The sequence below is a fragment of the Palaemon carinicauda genome, chromosome 37 (genome assembly GCF_036898095.1).
Source record: "Palaemon carinicauda isolate YSFRI2023 chromosome 37, ASM3689809v2, whole genome shotgun sequence".
NCBI classification, from domain to species: Eukaryota; Metazoa; Arthropoda; class Malacostraca; order Decapoda; family Palaemonidae; genus Palaemon; species Palaemon carinicauda.
Genome location: NC_090761.1, coordinates 27509016 through 27535107, shown reverse-complemented (window position 1 = coordinate 27535107; position 26092 = coordinate 27509016). Strand labels below are relative to the sequence as shown.

The window sequence follows — 26092 nt, the reverse complement described above, 5'->3', positions numbered from 1 at the left end:
AGGAAGCTGTTCACAAACAAACAAACACACACACGCACACAAACAAACACACGCACACACACAAACAAACACAAAAAGGGGCAAAAATATACCTCCTTCCAACTTCATTGGTGGAAGTAATAATACCTTCACATCCCAGATGATTGTAGAGCCATCAGTCGAAGCTGATGCAAGCTTTGTTCCAAACGGAGAAAAATGTATGGAGTTGACTGCATATGTGTGCCCAATCAATGGAGAATATTTCACTTCAACAAACTGATCTCCCACTTGCCATTTATAAACTCGAATGCTTTTGTCTCTGTAAAATGGTACCACAAAATTAACTATCTATTGCATTTAGAAAAAGGCACTGCAAATAAAATAGCATTTATTTGTCTAATATCTTACCCCAAAAATCAAATAAATACAATTGGATGCATTACTCTCCTCTTGTCTTTAGGTAATCTACTCTATATGATAAATAGCAAGTGTCTGAGTATATACTACATATAAATATATACTGTACAGTATACATATTTCTTTCGGTCATGCTTAGCTCTCCTTGTCCCTTGGGTAAGGGGAAGAGGGAGTAGTAACTTGATACCAGCACTAGGAAAGTCCCACAAATTCTTCTCAGCCACCTTCAACCTTAACTTTACCCTTCCACGGTAGCACCTATCCTCTCCCCTTCACCCATGTCTCACTTAACCCCCCAGGTCTTCTATTTTGGATAATTCTATTATAGTACAGTATGCTTAAGTGCCAATTACTGCATGAATAATGTCTATGGTGAAGTGAGAATGAGAAAAAGATCAAATGAATGCTGGGTCTCCTTCAAACATAAAACCATAGTTGCTATTCATACCTACGTCGCCCATTGAAATATTTCTAAGCTACGGGTCAGATTACCTGCATTTAAAATCTTTTTAGCAGTTCTTCTAAATTTGTATCTGTTTGCATTCATTACACTACCAAAGAAAAGTGATATGTTTTAGGGTGTTTGCAATGATGGGAAATGACAATACAGCAATGAATGGTAGAGGTGAAGACTTGATAATATAAATAATCTGCTCAGTTAATCTTACCAGGATAATTATAATTTTAAATACAATCCTAAATCATTTTCATTCATTGTTATACACACTAGTAGGATAAATCTTTGCCTTCTTAAGATATCTAGATTTATAAAAAGGCAAATAAACATGAAAAACACTTACGATGACCCGGTAGCCAGGAGGTTTCTCCCAGCAAAATCAACACAGGTGACATCATTGGTGTGGTCCTTTAAAGTGCAAACAGGAGCAGGCTTCTTCATTGAATCTTCAAAATTATTGCCACTTCCAATACTTTTGTTTCTGCTGAAAACGCTGTACCTGAAAATTAAGAAATTTTTAAAAATTAGTGTTTATATGAACCAAAATCCCAAAGTTTTAAAGTAACATATTTTTCCTACCTATACTGTACAGTACAAACCTAGAGTCTTTAATAAGGGTATAATTTAAGCAGGTGGAGTGTAAATCTAACCCACCCAACAGTCAGAAATGCTCTCACTTTTGACCTTATGACTTATGAATTCCTGGGTCGTTGAGGAAAGAAAAATTACCTCTAAAAGCCTATACTTATTTAATCAATCTCTTAGAGAGAGGATAAAAAAAAAACTTTGATGGCCCATTCCTCAAAATATAAAATTTTTGGAGAAAATTTTCATCAACTTTTTTTCAATAATGACTAATATTTTTTTTTCAGACATGAAAAGGTAAGGAATTTTATAGTCTACAATATGTATACTTTTATTTCATAAAAAATTATATACTTCTCAATGAAAAAAATGTCCTCTTTAAAAGCAACTTCTCTATTGTACATAGATAAAATAAAGGAGTTTCGATAAATGAAAAACTTACTCATGGGGAGGTGCTGTGTGATCTCCAAGGATTTTCCTGTTAAAGGCTACAACAGGAAATCCAATATGACATAAATACCAACGAAATATTTTTTCCCCTGTTCTAGGGCCAGCGTATCAACATGCAAGGCACGGACTCATTGTGTATAGGGGAGACCTCACAAGTTCAGGCTCATTTGAATCTGCCACACTACCTCGGTAACTGAAAGTCGTCTGTTATGAGTGACGTCGTGCATGGCCTCCCAAAAAAGAACCATTGGTCCAGTCCTCACCAGCAAAACTATGTTACAACAAACCCTCAACTACATTCAATCTTCTCTTATTGAAGGTTACACAATGCATCTTGTTTGATCATCACTTTAGGATCATTATCAAGATAAGTACAGTACAGTAACAATATCTTCAATCACCTAAGCAAATGCACTGTATAAAACATACATAGAGTACAGTAATAGCCTGCCCTATGTCGTTAATAGGTTCCAAGAGACCCAACCTATGTTGATTTTTTAGGTAGGTTGTATTTTTGCCCTATAAAATTACTTTTTTGGGCTCGGCCATGTCGTCCTGATGGAAGGTTCCTAATGGTAGCTTCCTAAGGGATATATATACTACAGTGATATTCCCAGAGAATTTACTTTTAGGTCTCCAGAATTCTAACTCCTGGCGCGAATATCCTTAAATTCTCTCAAGGATATCGCATGATATCAAGGGACGTATTCTTGACACGCCACATGGCAATCTGCTCCCCAACTAGCTTTTACGCTTCGAGGGGGAAAGTGGCAAAAATAGAAGGGGAGCCGTATCAAGGTTACCCTACCTCCCATACTACTATTGAGTATCAATATGGAGCCATATCCAAGATGGCGGACATTCCTAATTTTGTAGCGATTTCGCTCGGTGGTGTTCCCTGTTGATCTAACTTTTCGATCGATTTTCAAGGATTATTATTATGCAATCTCCAACTTCTTTTGCCTCTGGAAAGTTGAGTATTGGGTCTTTACAATGAGTATATTTTAGCTCCTGTTTTACAGTGAAATTAGAGTAATTTATTGTGCCTAGGAGCTAGGCCTGTACCGGAGGCGCCATGGGCGCTGTCGTTTGTTAGGCATGTGTTATTTAGTTAGTAGAATGACTTCCCGGTTTAAATAGCATTAATTAATTATGAAAGCTATTTAGGCAAATCATACTTGTAAAGATAGTTATATTGTGCATAATTTTCCCTTTTCTATGTCGATTGTATAAGTTAGAGTTTCGGTGATTGAGGTAACCGAGATCTCGTCTTGCCTAGGTAACCTAACCTAGGCGATCTATTATACTTTCAGACATTTCCCCGGTTACCCTCGTGTACTGTTTTATCAATTCAGGTGGAGATAGATATCTCATAGAATTATTATATAAACCATTACACATCTCCAAAGGAGATTTAAGGGTAATCCCTCTTTCCCTCTGAGAGTTGCCTTAGGCTACAACACTGGTGGGTCGTGCCTCGAGTTTTCATTCAAGCATGACTAATCCAGGGTTTTTCTGTCTCTTCCCTTAGCCGCAGATAGCAGGTTTTGGGATTCAGTCAAAACCTCAGAGTAATTAGTCTTGTGCCGGCGGCCGGCCGGCGGGGTGAATAGTCATTCCCCTGCCGACCAGGCTGCCGGAATAGGAGGCTAGCCCTCCCTAGGCCGCACTTGAAGTGGGGTTTGATGCCACCACCTTCTCCCTGCGGTCTAGAAGACTAGTCCTGTGCTCGCAGTCCCCAGGCTGAAGAGTAGACATTCTTCTGCTGCCTGGGATGGCGATGACACTGGAACTGTTTCTCCCTTGTTGAGAGGAGGCGGCACTGCCGCCGTCCCCTTAACTGTATTGGCAGACCCTAGGTTGGAGAATAGAGATTCTCCTGTCACCTAGGTGGCGCCAATACTGAAACAGAGTTTCTTCAGGGAGTGGTAGGACCGGCAACCTTGCTGGCTCCTTCCACACCTCATACAGGACCCTTTTCCCTCCTCCTCTGTTCTTTAGTGATGGCCTAGCCATCGTCTCTCTTTGGGCAGTCGTCCTGCAATTTCTCCGATTTCCGGCAGATTGCGGGGCCGGCCGGAGTCCTATTCATCAGCCTGGCTGCCGGCGGCTAGGACAGCTGTCGGCTGCCATGTTACTTTTACTGCCGGTTCTATAACTGCCGGCAGCTATGACGGCTGTCGGCGGCTGGGCAGGTGGCTAGCAGCCATGTCATCTGCCGGCGGCCATGATGGCAGCCGGCGACTGGCGGCTGCCGGCAGCCATGATGGCTGTTGATGGGAAGTCTTTTCTGTCACCAAGGTTCTTCAGTCCTTCCTTGGACTGCCAGCCACAAGTGCTACTGCCGGGGTACCAGCTTGGCCAGCCGTATGCCGGCCGGACCGGCACAGACAGGTGCTGACTCAGCCGGCGGTATGCCGACTGTACCTGTACTGCCGGCCATGTGCCGGCTGGACCTTGCCGGCAATGGTACTGGTGGCTGGATGGAAGCTTGAATGATACATTCTCCCTTTCCAATGGCGTGCTGACTCAGCCGCCGGTATGCCGACTGTACCAGTACTGCTGGGTGCTAGCCTGCCGGCCATGTGGCGGCTGGACCTTGCCAGCGATGGTACTGGTAGCTGGATGGAAGCTTGAATGATACATTCTCCCCTTCTATTTGAACCTTCTTTCTGGAGAAAGGCAATGAAATTAGATAATTACATCCTTATTTAGTGTACACATACACAATAAGGCAGTCCTTTGCTCCATGCTGTCTCTCTCTCTTTTAGCTAGCATGCTGGCTGGGTGTGCCAGCAGGGACTAGCTCGGCCGGCAATATTACAGTATAAGTTTATACAGTAGTCAGTATATTTGCAGTATAGGATAAACGACAGATAGAAAACTATTGTATATACTATACTAGTAGTTATCTTCCAATATATCTTGGGTATCTTTGCCCAGGTGTTTGCTGAGACCAATCCTATATTGAAAAAAATAGAATTTCTTCAATATTCTGATTAGAAATCAGTTTACATTTTACCCTACAATATTGAATAAATTAAAGGGCTAGTGGTAGTACACTCTCTATCCTTAAAGGTTAGAACCCTTATTCTTGAGTTTCCCTGATCAGGAAACTCTATAATTTAATATTGAAAGGGAAGGTTACAGCAAATGGGCTGGGTAGGATACACAAATATATGTCTTTTATATTTTCTAGTCCAGTTGGCGTCATGCCGGCTGGACCGTACCATCAGATGCTAGCCACAATGGCAACAGACTGTCGGAACTACAAAATATACTGCAAATAGAAAACTATAGTATAATGATACAGTACAGTAGTTATTTCTTACATTTTTGGGTACCCTTCGGGCTTCTGCTGAGACCGATCCTATTTTGAAAGAATAGAATTCCTTCAATACTCTGATTAGAAATCAGTTATCTTTACCCCACAGTGTTATATACTAAAAGAGTTAGTGACATTGTACACTTTTCTACCCCTAGGGGTTGGAACCCTTTGTTCGAGTCTCCTTAAAAAGGAAATTCCTTCTAGTTAATACTGAGGGGAGGTTACAGCAATTGCCTGCAAGGGATACACAAGTATGTGTCTCCCACTATCCCTTTCTAGCTTACTATCCTAAGCTACTTTAGTTAAAAGATGTCTTTTACATATTGCTTATCACTGAGATAATCAATCGTATACTGTACTCATTCTGCTTTCCTTTCTTTACAGGAGGAACCCCAGATGACATGTGTTACAGTCTTCTGCAACATTAAAAGTAGGTACTTTTATGGTCATAATACATGCAGGTTTCATGCCCCCTGCAATATTATTTCCGAATCCCTGCACTATTGGGACCCCCAAGCTTGCAATATATGTCGGACTTTAAGGTCCGAGGGTTTTGATGATCCCAAGTCGACAGAGTCTAGGGACGCAGCTCGTAAGAATCTACACAATTGGGTAAGAGGGTTGCAAAAGATCTCTCCGGGACCATACCTACCTAATGATAGGATGCGTAGCTTACTAGTCCCGAAAGCAAGTAAGGAAATAGTGGTGCCCCAGGCAAGGTTTGCACCTCCCTACGTTCAGACAACCTTTGGGACGGAGGGCCGGAAGCCCTTACGGGAAGAGCCGTCAACCTCGACATCTTCACCTTCTACCCCTCCATTAGACGAAATGGCCCAGATTTTGGCTCTTATGAAAGGATCAATGAAAAACTTTCGCATACAAGGCGAAAAGGAGGAAGCGAAATTCAAAAAAAGAGCTTTGTGAAGCCCCACTTGTCACTCCCCAAGGGTCATACAAAAGACCCAGAGATCAAGACCTTCCGCCATGCTCCAAAACCAATCTCTGGAGGTATGCGGAGCTGATGCCGATTTCACACGGCAAACTCTACATCTCGGAGAGGATGAGTGCTGTTCCTTTAGAGGAAATTCAGTTTTGGCCAAGCTTTAACGCTTTCCCTAATTGCTTCATTCGATTGAAGCATGAACTAATGTCAGGAGACGAAACAGAACCGAGGGAGGTCATGATTCTCGACCATGATAAGGCACAGGCTATCTTGTCAAGTAGCCTGAGAAAGGCGAGTTACTCAGTGTCAAAAGTGTCCACACTAAGTAACAGACATCCTACCTTTCTTGCTCCAGCTTTAATATCATTCCCCTTTACATGGAAGGCATTTCAATCTGTTACTAAGGCAGTGGAGGCAGGCAAACCATGTCCTGCACTCGAGGAGTGCAAGCCTCTATCACTAGCCTTTTCCATGCAGGAGAAAGATTGGAAGGAAGTCCATTCAACTTTTTCAGTAGGGAAACTAGATGCAGATGTTGCTGGATGACAGTTTAGCGAGAATCTCCCTAAACTTTCTGAATGTCTCCTGCTTAAAGAACAAGAAACAAAGGAGAGACTTGCAGCCTCTCTATCCTTACAGAATTGCATGGAGTTGTGTTCAGCCCACCAAGATACCCCAGACATGCTAACGGTCTTGGCCAAAATGCATGCGGCCACCTTAGTAAAAGACCTTTATGCTTTTATGAAGGCTAGGAGAGCCTGTAGGGAGTTTGTGTTTGTGGCTGCAAGAGCAAAACACGAAACAAGGAAGATAATATCTTCCAACATCTGGGGTAGAGACCTCTTTTCAAACGAGGTAGTCAGAAAGGTCATTAAGAATGCCACCACAGAGAATACGGAACTTCTCCAGAAGTGGGGCATCTCTTTAAAGAGAAAGTCTTCCACGGATGTGGGTCCCCAACCTAAGAGGAAGACGAGAAAATCTAGAGATTTTCCTTGGGCTGTTCAACAATATCCTACAGTTTCGAGGACCGCGGTGCCACAGGCAAGCAGTCGGAGATGTAAACTTTCTGATTAATCAAAGCGAAGAGATGCTTCTGGTAGGATGGAGGCTCCTTCAGGATCGTGGGACCTTCGATCCTTGGGACCAAGGCCTAATCAAGATGTGACTAGGATGGAAAATACTCATGCCTCTACCATTATTTCCTCAACTCTTCCTGCACCCCAACCCCGTCTTGGAAGAGTATACCTTAGAGCTATAAAGCATACAGGTAATAAGGAAAGCATAGTCCATCGAATTCCAGGGAAGGCTGTTTGGTGTTCACAAGAAGGACTCAAGAAAGCTCAGTCATTCTGAACTTGTTGCCACTCATCAAGTTAAAAAAAAAACAGCAAGTTGATCCTTCTGAACATAGAGACCCTATTTCAAAAAATGGTGTTTACAGTCTTGCTAGACCTGAAAGTTGCCTAACTGCAGCTTCCAGTCAGTTGCCCCCTCCCCTCCTACCTAGGATTCAAGTTACAGAGGATAACACATGTCTACGGACAGATACTTGTCAGACTAAACATAGTCCTAAGTATCTTCACGAAATTGGCGGACACGGTCACACAAAAACCAAGCCTAGCAGTGGTTCAGGTAACAAAGTACCTAGACGAAAGGCTGGTGTGGACAGCACCCTAAGTGACTGGTCTATGAGCATCCAAGGAAGTAATCCGGTTCCGGGAACATCGGGGATGCAAAATCAGCGCCAAAAAGTCTTGATTCTCTCCAGCTCAAAGGCTTCAATGGTTAAAAACCATCGAAACCCGAGGTCACTCCAGCTCTCCTTTCCCTTAGGGATGTGAAAGGAGATCATAGGGTCGGTCAAGAGACTATGGTAATCGGTCAGGATTCCAAAACGCTAACAAGGAAGAGTTCTAAACTCTCTCCAGTTAGCAATAATGACAGACCTAGTGCTAAGAGCACAGCTGAAAGATGCGTTAAGAGTCTGGAGAAGATACGCTTCAAACGCTCGAAGAGATCTAAAAGGACCAATATCGGTCTTTCCTTAATCACTTCCCTAACATCGATCAAAAGCCAAAAGCCTATTGAAGATCATACCCTTGCAACCACCTCGACTGTTGTAGATCATCCAAAGGGATGCCTAGTCGGAAGAATGGGGAGTCTATTACCATCAGAGAAAAATTCAAGGAACTCGGTTAGTTCTATCAGAGACTATGTTAGTCCTGTCATGGTTGATGGAACTCTCTCCACGCAGATCAGACCTCCTCAGACTGATCTGAGACATCGAAGCAATGCTGAGACGTCAGAACCGACAAGGCTAGAGGCGTCTCATATAGTTTAGGTGATGTTAGCCATCCCTTGCCTAAAAGGATGGCACCTATCAGCAGTTCATGTTCAATTGATATGCAAGGTGACAGCGGATGCTCTACTCGGGCTCAGGCCGGCAGAGTTAGAATGGTCCACAGACGCAGACCTATTCTCTCCCAGATGGGAACAAGTCCCCAAACTGCAGATCGACCTCTTCATGACGAGCATCATCAAGAAACTACCTCGATATGTAGCCCCATACGAGGATCCTCTAGAGGAGACAACAGATATCAGGTCTATAGTATGGAAGGGATGGACTTGGGAATTCTTGTTCATCCCATCCAATTCCCTGCTGAAGGTCCTCAATATGCTGAGGTCATTCCAGGGAGGAGTAGCTCTGGTGGCTCTCATGTAGCCCGTGAGCAACTGGTTCCCTCTAGCAAAGGAAATGAGACTGAGGCTGGCCGTAGTACTGAACTAAGTACTATTTTAGATGCCTCAGAAGTTAATTGCCTTCGATTTATCACAGAGGGCCCAAACCCTTCATTTCATGAATTTCTTGCCCTAGCGGTTAGGAAAAGATTTGGGATCTCAGAAGATAATATAGGATTCCTAGAAGAATACAAATCTAAGTCAACTAGAAGACAATATGCATCATCTTGGAAGAAGTGGGTTGCTTTTGTTAAAGCAGAAGGACCGAAAGAAATTTCAACAAACTTCTGTCTGTCCTTCTTTGTCCACCTTCATAATCAAGGTCTGGCAGCCAACACAATAACTACGTGTAAGTCAGCTTTGACTAAACCTCTTCTATATGCCTTCCAAGTGGATCTGGCGAATGAAATCTTTAATAAGATTCCGAAGGCATGCGCAAGGCTTAGGCCTGCAGCACCTCCAAAGCCCATTTCATGGTCTTTGGACAAGGTCCTTCATTATGCCTCATCTGTGAAAAATGAAGATTGTTCCCTCAAGGATCTAACACAAATGGTTATTTTTCTGTTTGCTACAGCCTCTGGAGCTAGAGTTAGTGAAATAGTAGCCCTATCTAGAACTGAGGGCCACATTCAGTTCACAGAAAGGGGAGAACTGAATCTCTTTCCTGATCCAACCTTTCTCGCTAAGAATGAGCTACCCACAAAAAGGTGGGGTCCTTTGAGAATCTGCTCTCTGAAGGAAGATGTCTCTCTATGTCCCGTAGAGTGTCTAAAGGTCTATCTTCGTAGGACTTCAGACTTCAAGGGAGGAGAGCTCTTTAAAGGAGAAACCCCTGGATCAAACTTAACCCTAAAACAACTGAGGGCGAAGCTCACCTACTTTATTCGTAGAGCAGATCCTGACAGTACTCCCGCAGGTCATGATCCGAGGAAAATTGCTTCATCACTGAATTTCTTTCAGTATATGGACTTTGAGCGTCTTCATTCATATACTGGATGGAAATCATCCAGAGTGTTTTACAAACACTATGCTAAGCAGGTCCATGAACTAAAGCACTATGTGGTGGCAGCAGGTAGTATATTAAAACCTGCCTCCTAATTACTGCAATAAACAGTTAATTGATTGGGACCTTGAACGTCCTCGCTCATATACTGGATGGGGATCATCCAGAGTGTTCCATAAACATCATGCTAAGGAGGTCCATGAACTGAAGCATTAGGTGGTGGCGGCAGGTATTGTATTAGAACCTGCCGTCTGATTACTGCGACAAACAATTAATTGATTGGGACTATCAATTAGGGAGAACGGGTGTCAACACTTAGTGTGATACCCTCTAAATGAGTGTTACTGTGGTGACACTAATTCTGTTCAAAATCTCAGGTGTAGACTTATACGGAAAAACACTTGTGCCGTGTGTACATAGTACACAGTGATAAGATGCAACATTTACAGAAATTATAAAAGAAAAATTTATTAAAAATTTTTCAATCTTAGAGTGGCACTCAAAAGTTTTTCCCTTTCAAAAGGGAAAATTAATTTCTGTATATGTTGCATGTATAATTCCTTTATTATGTTACATTCGTTTCACTCGTTTTTTAATTAGTCATTTATTAGAAAAGAATGGCGTTAAAATGTAATTGCGTCCTAATTCGCCCGCAAATTTGCATATTTAAGATGCCAGAGCTCTTTGACTTACTCATGTAAGTAACCCTCATATCATTGTATGCTTACAAACAATAGATATGATGGACACTGATATTGTTCCGACAATATATACAAACCGTGAGACCGTTTGTATACTCAGTGAATACTCATGTTTGTTCATACAATGTGCTAACCTTGAGGCCCTTTTTCTACCGTCTAATATGACTCTTCCCCGTAGGAGGCGGGAAGCACTAACATAGTTTATGATTAGTGATAATGACGGATAACGGTAACGTCATTTGTCTCAAATGGTTCAGATGACCATTGAAAAATTGTCCCAAGGTTAAGGCACAGATGAAAATCCACAGATACATTAATTCTCTGGTATGCTTCCATCAGGACGACATGGCCGAGCCCAAAAAACCGATTTTGAGCGAAGCGAAAAATCAATTTTTGGGTGAGACAGCCATGTCATCCTGATGAACCCACCCTCCTTTTCTAAAGAAAATGTCTTCGCAGAATCCCTCCCGAAGTACTGTATCTGTAGCACCATGCTCAACGCTACATGGAATGTCCGCCATCTTAGATATGGCGCCGTATTGATACTCAATAGTAGTATGGGAGGTAGGGAAACCTTGATACGGCTCCCCTTCTATTTTTGCCACTTTCCCCCTCGAAACATAAAAGCTATTCGGGGTGAAGATTGCCATGTGGCGTGTCAAGAATACGTCCCTTGATATTATGCGATATCCTTGAGAGAAATTTAAGGATATGCCAGGAGTTAGAATTCTGGAGAACTAAAGGTATATTCTCTGGGAATATTACTGTAGTTAGCTACCATTAGGAATCTTCCATCAGGACGAAATGGCGATCACACCCAAAAATAGATTTTTCGCTTCGCTCAAAATCCGTTAATAGGCTTCAAGAAGCTGTTTGTAAGTCCAATTTTATTAAATTTTGGCCTAGGCTAGGCCTAACCTGAATCCCATGCCTATGATTTGCAGCTACAAGAGTCAACAAACAGTCAGGTTTCCTATGAAATAGATATCAGGTTATTACAAATTTAGTTTTGCTTACTGTATTAAATTATGTAATATTGTTTTATTGCAATATTGTTTTATCTTATCTTTGTTATTTTATGTTGGATTGTGTGTCTGAATGTTTATAAGTTAGGGACCTGTAATCAGTGGAACTTCAGAGCTTCAAACTGTTAAACAGGTTGACATAAGTTTCATTTCACAGTTTATTTATGACTGATCTATTTTTATGATGTTACTGATATAAACATTTAAACAAATTTCTCCAATACTTCTCATAAATAATTCATTATTTCCCTGTGGCAGAATGTCCTCAACTTACAAACACAAAACCAACAGAAAATAACAAAGATAAGATAAATAAATGCTGTAATAAAACAATAGCATATCATAGCAAAATGACATTTGTGATAACCTGTCTTTTTCATATGAAACCCAACAATTTATTGACTTCTGTGGCTAGAAATTATAAGCATGGAATTCAGGTTAGGCCTACCCTAGGACAAAATTTAACAAAATTGGACTTACAAATAGCTTCTTCGGACCAATTAAATTTGAAAGTTGAGGACCTTCTTTATTTCCTTTCTGCAAAAGCGGCCTTCCCTGTGGGAGCTCTTGGGCTTGTAGCATCCTGCTTTTCTAACTAGGAATGCAGCTTGGCTGGTAATAAAAATAAATAAAAAATAAAGAATAAAATAAACACTATCCCAAGCAAAGTGTAAAAGAGATCCAACAGTCGGGAAGAACACCAACGAATACGTCCGTTCTCAATGTGACCAAAGAAAAAAAGAAGTGATAAAGGCAAGCAAAGAGGTGACTTCTTCTGCCTACCTACCGCTATCTATCACACATAACTTGTTAATGTTCAACAGCCATTTCAGCTCCCCCAAAGTCAATATTCCTATTCAAAGGACAAAAGGTTTGTATTTCCTTAGGAAGAAAGAATCATTATGAAATTTTAGAAATCTATTGAAGTAAACATAATATGATGTTATAGATGGACAATGGAACCAGAAATGTAACACTAGCTAATGCGAGAACATTCTCATGTATGGGATAAAGTTGCATCCACTTGGAATAGACTACAAGCAAGTTCAGGAATATATTACATGAAGTGATTGGCAATCTCATGTAATTGATATTTTTTCTAAGGTGGATCTTCAATGAAATATTGAGTCTTTGAGCAAGTTGTATCTGTGTACCTCTGTGTAATATTGTATAATAACGTTAAAAACAGATAAACAAACTAAACTAAAATCATAACCTCATTGTTGGTTAGTGGTAATAATCCTATTTCCTCTCGTATCAAGTAGTTATGTCTTAAATTAGAAAGAGCTAAGCATGAACATCTTAATTAATTTGCAAGAATGGCAAAATGAAAATGCTTGCTAACACTAAACACTAACGTAATAGTTAGGCAAGAACGTGGAAGCTTGAAAGTCTATAGAAAATTACGCAGAAATTTTACCTTTCTCTAATAAGTTCTAAATCTCGAAAGTGATCTTCCTCATCAAGACCATCCATGGCAACATCTGTGGAGGAAAAAAATATATTCAAATACGGCACCAAACGATACTTATTAACGCTAAGTACAACTGAAATAGGTCCTCAAAGCCTAATTTTCCCTGTTGGAGCCTTTGGGCTTATAGCATCTTGCTTTTCCAACTAGGGTTGTAGTTTAGCCAATAACAATAATAATAATAATTTGGGGGAAAAAAATTTATATAAACAACAGAAGTTTTGATATAATCAAATGATTTGAGGAACTTATCTACAATATTTAAATGAGAGAGAGAAAGAGAGAATGTATAGTTTATATTTAATTCTTATAGTTTTGCCTTTTCTTTCACAAAGCTGTGGCTGAGGTTTCACACTCATGTCACCCATTATCAATCAAATATCTTATAAGTGATTCAATGCCTGTTCCTAGGTAACTGACGACATATCCCCGATTTAAAGGATGACAGGTTTGTATACATGTAGAAACAAAAAATCAAAGTCGGCTGATTGGCTGCCAGTGCTTCTTGGCCTCAAGTTAGATAGTTTGAAAAAAGGGTGTAATGGAAATATGATATTTTCATTATAAAATAAATTTTTGAATATACTTACCCGGTGAATATATAAATAGCTGACGTCTCCGACGGCCCGACAGATTCCAAAAACTCGCGAGCGATCGCCATGAAGGTTGCGGGTGTGCCCACCAGCGCCGACTATCGGCCAGATACCGCATATACAGTACTTCTCAACCAAACCAGTTCTTCTCAGTCCGTAGGGTCTCTATCGGGGAGGAAGGGAGGGCCTTTAATATTATATATTCACCAGGTAAGTATATTCAAAAATTTATTTTATAACGAAAATATCATTTTTAAATATTAAACTTAGCCGGTGAATATATAAATAGCTGATTCACACCCATGGTGGTGGGTAGAGACCAGTATTAAAACAATAAAGGCGTATATGCTCAAGAGTTTTTGACAAATATTCAAAAAAACATACTTAAGTATAGGTACCTGGTAAGGAAGCTGACTCTGATGATTACTCTGCCTCATTAGTCCGCTATCCTCACGAAGCCCAGCCATCCTCTCAGGATGCTGAAAGACTCCCAGGAGCTGCTATATCCAGGGTGAACACCCCTATAACAGGACCTCATCAATACCCTTAATCTGGGTGCTCTCAAAAAACAACATTTTGACCACCCGCCAAATCAAAAAGATTGCGAAAGACTTCTTAGTCTTCCGTACAACCCAAAACAAGATTAAAAATTTCAAGAGTAGATTAAAAGGATATTGGGATTAAGGGAATGTAGTGGTAGAACCCTCACCCACTACTGCACTCGCTGCTACGAATGGACCCAGTGTGTAGCAGTCCTCATAAAGAGTCTGGACGTCTTTCAAGTAAAATGAAGCGAACACCGACTTGCTCCTCCAAAAGGTCGCGTCCATAATACTTTTAAGGGATCTATTTTGCTTAAATGCCACCGAAGTCGCTATCGCTCTAACTTCGTGAGCCTTGACCTTAAGCAAACTACGATCCTTCTCACTTAAATGAGAATGTGCCTCCCGAATTAAAAGTCTAATAAAGTAAGATAACGCATTCTTAGACATGGGCAAAGAGGGCTTTTTAAACGGAGCACCATAAAGCCTCTGAACAACCTCGCAGCGGTTTAGTTCTAGATAAGTAAAACTTAAGAGCTCTAACGGGGCACAGCACTCTTTCAACTTCATTACCTACGATCTCAGAAAGATTGGGGATTTCAAATGATTTAGACTAAGGACGAGACGGAAGTTCATTCTTGGCCAAAAAACCAAGTTGAAGAGAACATATTGCTTTATTTGTTGAGAAGCCGATGTTCTTGCTAAAAGCATGGATCTCACTGACCCTTTTAGCCGAAGCCAAGCTCACCAAAAAAAGTGTCTTGAGGGTAAGATCCTTCAGGGAGTCTGAATTTAAAGGTTCAAACCTGTCTGACATTAAGAACTGTAGGACCACGTCCAAGTTCCAAGCAGGAGTTGAAATATGACGCTCCTTAGAGGTCTCGAAAGACTTAAGGAGGTCTTGGAGATCTTTGTTATTCGAAAGATCCAAACCTCTATGCCTGAAAACAGAAGCCAACATGCTTCTGTAGCCTTTAATGGTGGATGCAGAGAGGGAGTGACCGTTTCTCAGATATAGCAGAAAATCCGCAATCTGCGCTACAGAGGTACTGTAAGAGGAAATAGAGGAGGACTTGCACCAATCTCTAAATACCTCCCACTTCGACTGGTAGATCTTGATGGTAGAGGATCTTCTAGCCCTCGCGATCGCTCTAGCTGCCTCCTTCGAAAATCCTCGAGCTCTCGAGTCTTTCGATAGTCTGAAGGCAGTCAGACGAAGCGCGGGGAGGCTTTGATGAAGTCTCTTTACGTGAGGCTGTCGTAAGAGATCCATCCGCAAAGGCAGACTCCTTGGAACGTCTACCAGCCATAGAAGTACCTCTGTGAACCACTCTCTCGCGGGCCAGAGGGGAGCAACCAACGTCAACCTGGTCCCTTCGTGAGAGGCGAACTTCTGCAACACCTTGTTGAGGATCTTGAAAGGTGGAAAGGCATAAACGTCCAGGTGAGACCAGTCCAGCAGAAAGGCATCTATGTGGGCCGCCTCTGGATCTGGGACCAGAGAGCAATAAGTCGGGAGCCTTTTTGTCAGCGAGGTCGCAAAGAGATCGATGGTGGGTTGACCCCAAGTCATCCAAAGACTCTTGCACACATCCTTGTGGAGCGTCCACTCTGTAGGGATCACCTGACCTCTTCGACTGAGACAGTCCGCCAAGACGTTCAACTTCCCTTGGACGAACCTCGTCAAAAGCGAGATGTTTCGATCTTTTGACCAAATGAGGAGGTCCCTTGCGATGACGAAAAGAGCGTGGGAGTGAGTGCCTCCTTGCTTCGAGATGTAAGCCAAGGCCGTGGTATTGTCTGCATTCACTTCTACCACCTTGTTTCGAAGCAGACTCTCGAAACTCTTTAGTGCTAAATGGACTGCTAACAGCTCCTTGCAGTTTATGTGAAGGCTCCTCTGGTCTGCGGCCCAAAGACCCGAGCATTCCAGACTGTCCAGAGTCGCCCCCCCAACCCAAATCCGATGCGTTTGAAAATAACACATGGTTTGGGTTCTTGACTGCCAGAGAAAGACCTTCCCGAAGTCTTATATTGCTGTCCCACCAAGCTAGGCAAGTCTTGACTGGATCGGAGATTGGAATCGAGACCGTCTCTTAAGTTTTCTCCTTGTTCCAATGGAAGTCTAGGTGGAACTGGAGAGGGCGTAGGTGAAGTCTCCCTAGAGAGATAAACTGTTCCAGAGACGAAAGCGTCCCTAGGAGGCTCATCCAGTCTCTCACAGAGCAACGGTTTTTCTCTAGCACAAGATGGACTTTGAGCAAAGCCTGCTCGATCCTGTTGGCAGACGGAAAAGCCCGAAAAACTAGACTCTGTATCTCCATCCCCAAATAGAGAATCGTTTGGGAGGGAGTCAGCTGTGACTTCTCCATGTTCACCAAGAGGCCCAACTCTTTCGCAAGATCCAAAGTCCACTGTAGGTCCTGCAGACAGCGATGACGGGACGACGCTCTGAGTAACCAGTCGTCCAAATACAGGGAGGCTCTGATCCCCGATAAATTTAGGAACTTCGCTACATTTCTCATGAGCCTCGTAAAAACAAGAGGAGCAGGGCTGAGGCCGAAGCACAGTGCTCGGAATTGATACACCACATTCCTGTACACAAACCTCAGATAATGTTGAGAGTCTGGATGTATCGGAATGTGGAAGTACGCATCCTGCAAGTCGAGAGAGACCATCCAGTCGCCCTCTCTGACTGCTGCCAAAACGGACTGGTGGTCTCCATCGTAAACTTTGTTTTTACAACAAACACGTTGAGAGCACTGACATCCAGCACTGGCCTCCAACCTCCTGTGTTCTTCGGAACCAGGAAGAGACGGTTGTAAAAACCTGGGGATTGAAGGTCCGAGACTTTCACCACCGCCCCCTTTTCTAACAACAGAGACACTTGAAGATGTAACGCCTGTCTCTTTGTCTCCTCTCCATACCTGGGAGAGAGGTCTATCGGATCTTTTACTAGAGGAGGTCTCCGTACAAAAGGAATTTTGTAACCCTCCTTCAGCAACAAAACAGACTCCCGGTCTGCACCCCTCTTCTCCCAGGCCTGCCAGAAGTTGGTCAATCTGGCACCTACTGCTGTCTGAGGACGTGGGCAGTCAGACTCTGCCACGGGAGGATCTAGATCCTCTCTTCTTGCCCCGCTTACTATCGGCACGAGAGCCTTCCTTACTGGGAGCTCTGCCACGAAAAGGCGGGATAAACCTTGTCGCTGGAGTGTCAAATTTAGGTCTGTTGACATAAGAAGACGAAGTGTACCTTCTTACGAGCAGACGTGGCCATTAAATCATGAGTGTCCTTCTGTACAAGAGACGCTGCAATATCTCTAATAAGCTGCTGTGGGAACAAGGCAAAAGACAATGGCGCAAAGAGAAGTTCTGACCTTTGACAAGGAGTGACACCTGCAGACAGAAAAGAACACAGAGTCTCTCTCTTCTTAAGAACCCCTGCTGTGAAAGTAGCAGCAAGTTCATTAGAGCCATCTCTAATTGCCTTGTCCATGCACGACATAATCTGAACAGAGACATCTCGGTCTGCTGACGAGACCTTCCTACTCAAGGCTCCCAGAGACCAATCCAAAAAATTGAAAACCTCAAAGGCACAGTAAATTCCTTTGAGGAGATGATCTAGATCCGAAGAGGACCAGCAAACTTTCGAGCGTCTCATGGCCAGACGACGAGGAGAGTCTACGAGGCTTGAGAAGTCTCCCTGGGCAGAGGCAGGCACCCCCAAGCCGAGAACTTCTCCCGTGTCATACCAGACGCTCGCACGAGAAGCCAATTTGAAAGGGGGAAAAGCAAAAGCGGACTTCCCCAAATTCCTCCTGGACATTAACCAGTCGCCCAACAAACGCAAAGCTCTCTTAGAAGAGCGAGAGAGCACTAACTTCGTGAACGACGGAGTCGAAGAAGCTAGGCCCAGCGTGAACTCAGATGGAGGCGAACGAGGAGCAGCAGAAACAAAATGATCAGGAAACAGGTCCTTAAAAATAAGCATGATCTTCTTAAAGTCGAGGGAGGGCTGAGCAACCTTAGACTCCTCTCCATCCGAAAGAGTCCCCAAAGGAACATCAGCAGGAAGGGGATCAACGACTTCCTCATCCGAAGGAACTTCATCCAACAACGGCAAAGTCTCGCGACACGGAGAGGCATGCCGAGGAGGCAACGCTTGACAGGCTATATCAATATGTGACGGAGCCGCAGCAACAGCTGAGGTAACGACGTCACGTCGAGACTGCAAAGACTGAAAGTCTTGAGGCTGACAAACAATAACAGACTGTGTCGACTGACGTTCGACATCACATCGGGACTGCACTGACTGCAGGACTTGAGTTTGAAAAACAACACCCGACCGTGGCGACTGACGTTCAACGTCACGTCGGGGCAACGGAGTCGGCCGACGAACGTCACGTCGAGACTGCGGTGATAGTTGTTGAACGTCACCTGGAGTCTGCGGAAAAATAGGTTCCACGTCACGTAACTGACGTGAATGACGAGGAACACGATCAGAGTCGCGTTTAACAGCACCGATAACATTAGCGCTAACGTCATAATGACGAGACAAATCTCGCTTAGGCGGTTGAAGACCAGAGTCACGCTTGTCAGACTGGCGAACCGCAAGCAAAGGATCTTTACGAACTTGTTCATGCTCATAAACCTCCATTAAAGATGAAAGTTTCAACTGCATGTCCTGTAAGACACTCCACTTCGGGTCAACGGGAAGTTTCAACTGCATGTCCTGTAAGACACTCCACTTCGGGTCAACGGGAGTCGAAACGGGCCATGACGTCGGCAACGTCTGTGCATGCAAATCATCGCACCGAACGAGACCCTCGGACTCAGTGTCACGTTTACGCTTAACAGGCGAACAGCCATCCGATGACTGAATACAGTCAGAGCTGCCCCAATGGCTACAGCCAGGACGCTGGACCTGTCCTGAAGGGACTGACTTGCGCTTTAAGGGTCTAGAAACCTTACGCCAAGGTTTCTTATGCGGCAAATCGTCGGAAGACGAGGAGAACTTAGTCTCCCCCGTCTTATGGTAAGGACGTTCTTGATGAGAAACGTCTGATACCTTTGAGGGAACGTCTGTACGTCGGTTTACACCTCTCGCTCCCTTAAGTCCTACGACATTCCTTCTCCCTGGTGCAGGGGAGCCTGAAAGAGGTCTCGGACTAGGAGAGCGACAAGCACGAACAGACAAACCCTCGGTCGCAACACTAAACACATTAGGCGCACTTTCCACTTTACCACTTTGACTTTCCACTTTACCACTTTGACTCTTTAAAAGCTTAACGTCAGACATAAGCTGGTTCCTGTCCGATGCTAAGGTTTCGACCTTCTCACCCAACGCTTGAATAGCTAAAAACATATCACGCATTGAAGGTTCATGAGTGCCAATAGGGGGTTCAGAAACTACCACTACAGGGGAAGGATTAGGTTCAGGGGCATGGGAAGAGGAAAATTCTAAAGATCTAGAAGAGCTTCTCCTCACCCTATCTCTTTTGAGTTTCCGAGTATATTTTTCATACTCCAACCTCTTGAACTCCGATAAAACCACAAACTCCTCACACCGATCTCCTAATTGGCAGGATTTACCCCCGCAATTAGCACAAACAGTATGAGGGTCGATAGAAGCTTTCGGAAGACGTTTGTTATAATCTTTCGCACATTTGCGATATACAGGAGAAGGGTCAGCCATTATGAAAAGCCAGAGAAAATCCAAAGGAAAGCCAAGCTCATCAACAAAAAACAAAATAGGGTTTCAAGAGTTTTATTGAAGGAACAAACCAACACAGCGAAAGCCAATAAAACCAAAACCAAGTACTTCACCAATTCGGTAGAAAACTCGAGGTCTAGAGCGAGCGGAACCAATGTTGTCGGTGACACCGACAGAGAAGAACTGGTTTGGTTGAGAAGTATATGCGGTATCTGGCCGATAGTCGGCGCTGGTGGGCACAACCGCAACCTTCATGACGATCGCTCGCGAGTTTTTGGAATCTGTCGGGCCGTCGGAGACGTCAGCTATTTATATATTCACCGGCTAAGTTTAATATTTAAAAATTTTTATTTTTACATTTGCACGTTTTAAAAATGCATTCAATCTACATCCATGCATACCGAGAAGTTACTGTACTATATGCTTGGGGGCTTGAAGAAAAATTGCTAAAAACTCAGACTTCTTGCAAATGCCCTTATATCTGAAATTCTTCTTATGTGAAGAAGTGTCAGAATCAGAGGAGAGGAGGAAGAGGAGAAAAAGAGTAAAATTACTTCCTTATCTCCTCGCTGACTCTACATCCAGAGGCGTCAAGGTCTATACAAATGACAGTGACAGTACTTCTACAGGGAAAGAAGCTATGGGAGCTCCTCCGACAGGAACCACTGCTCTGGGGGTCATTAGTAACACTCACTGTCACGAGCACTGCACTGTCCCTTTCTGGTGTCATAGACAAGAGTAAACTTGGTGGCCACTAAGGGAATCCTTAAAACACTGATACTGTTATAGACATACCTGAAATGTATAAAGAGATCCATAATTTCTTTAGCTCAAACTCATTACAGGAAAGTCTTGGGGCCGAGCCAGAGGATATCTCTCACTGAGGGATGGGGATACCTTTGCATGGACTGAGATACACACTGGGCGAGAATGCGAGTCTTTTGACCCCTCCTATATACTGTATGCCAAGAAGACTGATCTTGAGGGGCAACAATGATCCAGATTGGGAAGGGAAGAGTAAGGAGCCAAAAAGCTCCTTCAGCTTCAACTTCAGGGAAAGCTTTTCAGAAGGTGCTTTAGGACGCTTCTTCCCAAACTTCACCCACTATTGGGGAGACCAAGACCTACACCCATCACAGGGTGAAGACTAACTTAAGCACTTTACCTTATCTGGCCCAAATACAATCAGGAGATTTACAATTCTCAACAGAAACATTTTCATTGCTATCATATTCACTTCAGTGAAAGCACCAGCAAAGATAGATACACTCATGAAAAATTAATGAGTCTTTTGTAAAACTTTGCTACTGATACAGTGCTGTACTCTGCTACTTTCAATTGTATTTTTGCTACCATCATCACCATCATCATCATTTCAGCCTTCAAAAGTCCTTTTTGGATGTAGGCCCTCCCCAGGTTTCTCCACAGACTTCTATCGCAAGCTATTCTGTGCCACTGTTGCTACCATACTATGCATCAATTCCTTCTTTAACCTGTTCCATGAAATTACTGTACAAATAATACTAATTACTCTATTGTCTTTATGGTATCCAATACAGTATTACTAAGAAAACTAAAAATTGTATCTTACCCAAAATGACCAACGTAGGATGAAAAGAAACGTACAGTATTAGTACTTTACACAATGAAAGGTGCACGACAAATGCCACCAGAACCTTATTATTCATTCTACTTCACTAGTAATCAATGTCTACCACTCAGCTAGTGACGTCACCATGACGCGCCATGCAAATTATTCAAAAATCTATTGCTGGGGCAAACTGGCGAAAACTAACTGACGCCCTTTCTGTCAATAGACATAGGAGATGATGATGATGATGATGATAAATAATTAATAGTAAAACATACTGTATTCACCCACTGTACTATCATTTCAAACAAGCCCACAAAGAAGTTTAATACTAAAAATCATTCATGTTAAATAGCAAAAGTAACACAAACCTAGTTACATAAATATTCAATAATATTAAATATCAATAGAAGTAATGTATTATTTAATGCAATCTTTCCAATAATAACAGAATCTGATAAAGCAATACAGCAAGAACTTCGTGCAATCTGACCTACAGTCCAACCAACGTATCTGCCAACAGAAGGAAAATCAATTGTGGCCTTCAAGTGTTTTAAACAATGCATGGCTCCACCTTTTCTGGTAAATGCCAAGGCCAGAAATATACGGTGGATCTTCATAACACCTAAATAATTCTGGCCTATTGATTCAATTGCACCCGCAAGTCAATACTACAGTATAGCTCTCTATGGGTTGACCATATTTTCTTTATTTTATTGCCAGGCAATCATGGTTTTATGCATACATTATACATATTCATACACAAGATATCATATTCTAAATATCACCTAGCAATAAAAATCTTAAGTCCTAGAAATGGGCGATAAATGGAACAGCCGTTGAATTATTAATAAGGTGGGTGGGTAACGACATATGGGCAATTAAGGATGGTCAAGTACCCCTGCCTGTCAAAATAACAGCCACTTATGACCATCAGCTATGAGCTGAGAAAGGTGACTAAGGAGGAGAATTTTAATCTAAAGACACAAGTTTGTAGAGTTAAGAAAAATAACTTTTTTTTTAAATCACAAATCTTGGAATTAACTTGTATTATTCTTAATTATATAAACCAGAGTCCTCTAATAGGAGTAGGTTTTCGATGACGTTGTGTACCGCATGCATATCACACGCTCATATTTCTGTTTTTGTATATTGCTATTATTGCTCTCCCCTCGCACCGATAATTTGTTTCTACCTGTATGTGCTTGTATTAACCTGTTTGAATTTTTATGAATTTCACAGAAACAGCGTCAGTCATGATGAATTAACGCCCAACACGGGAAAAACACCGAAAGCACAAATAATACGACTATGCAGGCAAGTCCAAAACAGAAGGATGACCTAGAGGGCGCTCGTGTTGGGTGACGGGGCGTGGTCCAAGTGTGGTTTCTGGGGGCCTTTGTTACGGCCCTTCCCTTTGATGAAGGAATTATCTAAATGGAAGACAGCCTGAGAATAGTGGTTTTCACACGCCCCTGATGTATACAAGACACCCACAAGGTGCTCGCGCTAGGGTAGTAACCTCTGCATTCCATGCTTTTATCTTTCTCTGGTATATTTGGAAGATTTATATCAGAAAAGTGTAAAGAAGGACTCTTTTCACCGGGTGTCACAGGTCTCCCCAAAAATAGATTTTTCCTTCGTCAAAATCCCTTTATTAAAGCTTGCTATTTGTTGAAATGAAGTTAGTTACATCCGTTAATACCTAACTAGTGCCTCAGCATAGTTGAAACTTTTGTTATAACTATTGGATGGTAGTGGGGAAGTGGCACTCATCAATCTGCAAGTCTAGCATTTTTAACCTTTAGTCAGGGGACTTGCGGGATGCTTAAGGCTTCGTGAAGCATAATTTAAAGAACACAGGTTTGCGTGGCTAACAAAAAATACAAATTACTTTTTAACTCGTCTTTAGGAAGGAGGAAGTCCCACTGAACCAAATTACTGGCTGGTTCAACATTCCAGGGCATCATCAGAGCACTTGCACTATGGTCTTCCACTGTCTTGAGGTAGAGTTCTCTTGCTTAAGGGTACACTCCGGCACACTTTTCTATCTTATTTCTCTTCCTCTTGTTTTTTTTATCTTATTTCCCTTCCTCTTGTTTTTTTTTAAGTTTTTATAGTATATATATATATGAAAGCTCTCCAGTCTTGGGTAGTGCCATAGTCTCTGTACCATGGTCTTCTACTGTCTTGGGATAGAGTTCTCTTGCTTGAGAGTACACTCCGGCACACTATTCTATCTTATTTCTCTTCCTCTTGTTTTTTTTTTATTTTATTTCCCTTCCCTTTTAAGTTTTTATAGTATATATATATATATATATATATATATATATATATATATATATATATATATATATATATATATATATATATATATATATATATATATATATATATGAAAGATCTCCAGTCTTCGGTAGTGCCATAGTCTCTGTACCATGGTCTTCTACTGTCTTGGGATAGAGTTCTCTTGCTTGAGGGTACCCTCCAGCACACTATTCTATCTTATTTCTCTTCATCTTGTTTTTTTTTATCTTATTTCCCTTCCTCTTGTTTTTTTTTTTAGTTTTTATAGCATATATATATGAAAGATCTCCAGTCTTGGGTAGTGCCATAGTCTCTGTACCATGGTCTTCTACTGTTTTGGGGTAGAATTATCTTGCTTGAGGGTACACTCAGGCACACTATTCTATCTTATTTCTCTTCCTCTTGTTTTTATAGTTTATATATGAAAGATTTACTTGAATGTTGTTACTGTTCTTAACTTAATTGTTCATTCGTTGTTTTTTAGTGTATTTATTTCCTTATTTCCTTTCCTCACTGGGCTATTTTCCCTGTTGGTGCCCTTGGGCTTATGGCATCCTGCTTTTCCAACCAGGGTTGTAACTTAGCTAGTAGTAGTAGTAGTAGTAGTAGTAGTAGTAGTAGTAGTAGTAGTAGTAGTAATAATAATAATAATAATAATAATAATGATACAGGGATGTCAAAGAGGTTAGGTTAGTGGAAATATTCAAACCAGTCAGTCTGAAAACCTGGCTCTGGGCCGAGTGATAGCCCTCCACTGCAGCGACTGAGAGGTGCTTCTCCCAGTGAAGAAAGACAAGGAAGGTAGCAATTATTTGCAGAAAGGGTCTGACTGGCGAAATATCCCATCTACGACACCAATCGCAGGAAGATAGAGCATTTCCCCTCCTAGACTGTTGCAGAGGATCTGCACATTTATCAAAACACCTCCCGTGCAGGACCTTGCAAAAAACTTTTCGCTTGGAGGAAATGCTAAATGACCACCACGCCTGAAGCAACAGGGACGTCACAGAGTTGTAAAATCTCTGCAGATGGGGCTGACAGGTTAGACCCTCAAAGTGAACCATTCAGCTACTGGCCACTTGGGAGCCACCAGGGTCATACTGACATTTAGAATATCCAACACTGATAATGACCCAATGAATCAGGCAGAAATGTGGAAAAAGGATGAGCATCCAGGTTGTTGCTGCCTGGTCTGAATTGGAGAACAAAACTCTGGAAGCTTCTTGTTCAGGTCTGTTCCAAATAAGTTGATCAGTGGGAGCCCCAAAAGGCATGAAGTTTTTATGCTAAGACTGGTAGAAGGGACTACTTTAACCCTACTACCTGTCCCTGGCAGCTGAGTATGTCTGGTAATACATTCCTCTTGCCCAGAATGTATCATGCTGAGAGCTCCACTGCATTGCTGAATGTCATGAGTGACTGTTTTGCCAACTCACATAGCCCCTGCAAAACAGTCCCTCCTTGCTTGTTGACGTAGGCCCCTGGAGTGGTGTTGTTACTCATCAATGCTACCGAGTGCCCTATAGAACTCTATTAGAAGGCTTGCAGAGGTAGAAAAATAGTTCTAATTTCCAACAGGTTGATGTGCAGACACTTTTCTTTTTCGGACCACTGCCCCAAGGTGTTGTTCTTCAGGTATGAGACCCACCCTTCCTTGGATATGTCTGTGAACAGCTGCACCTCGAAGGGTAAGAAGTCGAGGGAGACTTCTCTGGTGAAGTTAACGTCGTTCAACCATCAATTCAGATCAGCCCTCACCACCACATTCACCGGAACCAAGAAGTGGGGAGGGTTGGTGATGGCTGACCTGTGATGCTTACAACACCACTGTAGTAATCTCTGGTGGAGGCGCCAGTGAGGAACGAGATTCTCCAATGATGAAAGATGCCCTAGAAGACATCGGCACTGAAAAGAAAGGGTCGCACAACTTTCCTTAGTCTGTGGATATGATTGTCTCATGTCTAACATTCTCAGGTACTGTACTCCATCCTTCTCTTGGGCTCGTAAAAAGACTTCTTCTCGTTGATAACAATCCCCAGATCATTGTAAAAGGCAGCAAAAGGAGTCTCTCAATCCTTGACGATGACAGGATCAGCCAATCATCAAGATACCTCAGAAAATTAATCTTATTTGAATGGGCTCAAGTTGCGTCTGGCATGAACACCAAAGGAAACACCTGCAGAGGTGGCTAGTTCAAAGCATAGGACTTTGAACAGATAAACCACTCCATCAAGGACAAAGCA

The 26092-nt window shown here is 42.4% G+C and overlaps 2 protein-coding genes across 4 annotated transcripts in view; one reads left to right on the top strand and one right to left on the bottom strand.

Moving 5' to 3' along the window:
* The window catches only part of LOC137629047 (uncharacterized), a 613817-nt gene that overhangs the window by 386907 nt on the left and 200818 nt on the right, over positions 1 to 26092 (top strand). The gene's annotated exons all lie outside the window — the stretch shown is intronic.
* Positions 1 to 26092, bottom strand: part of LOC137629530 (WD repeat, SAM and U-box domain-containing protein 1-like) — a 107293-nt gene that overhangs the window by 68178 nt on the left and 13023 nt on the right. For 2 of the 3 annotated variants that reach the window (XM_068360932.1, XM_068360933.1), the window contains exons 2-4: positions 13051 to 13114; positions 1197 to 1352; positions 127 to 298 (exon numbers count right to left, since the gene is read on the bottom strand). In XM_068360932.1, coding sequence (XP_068217033.1) covers positions 127 to 298; positions 1197 to 1352; positions 13051 to 13106 — 384 coding nt within the window. In that variant the 5' untranslated portion in view covers positions 13107 to 13114. The remainder of the gene's footprint in view (positions 1 to 126; positions 299 to 1196; positions 1353 to 13050; positions 13115 to 26092) is intronic. The other variant, XM_068360934.1, reaches the window with a different exon arrangement.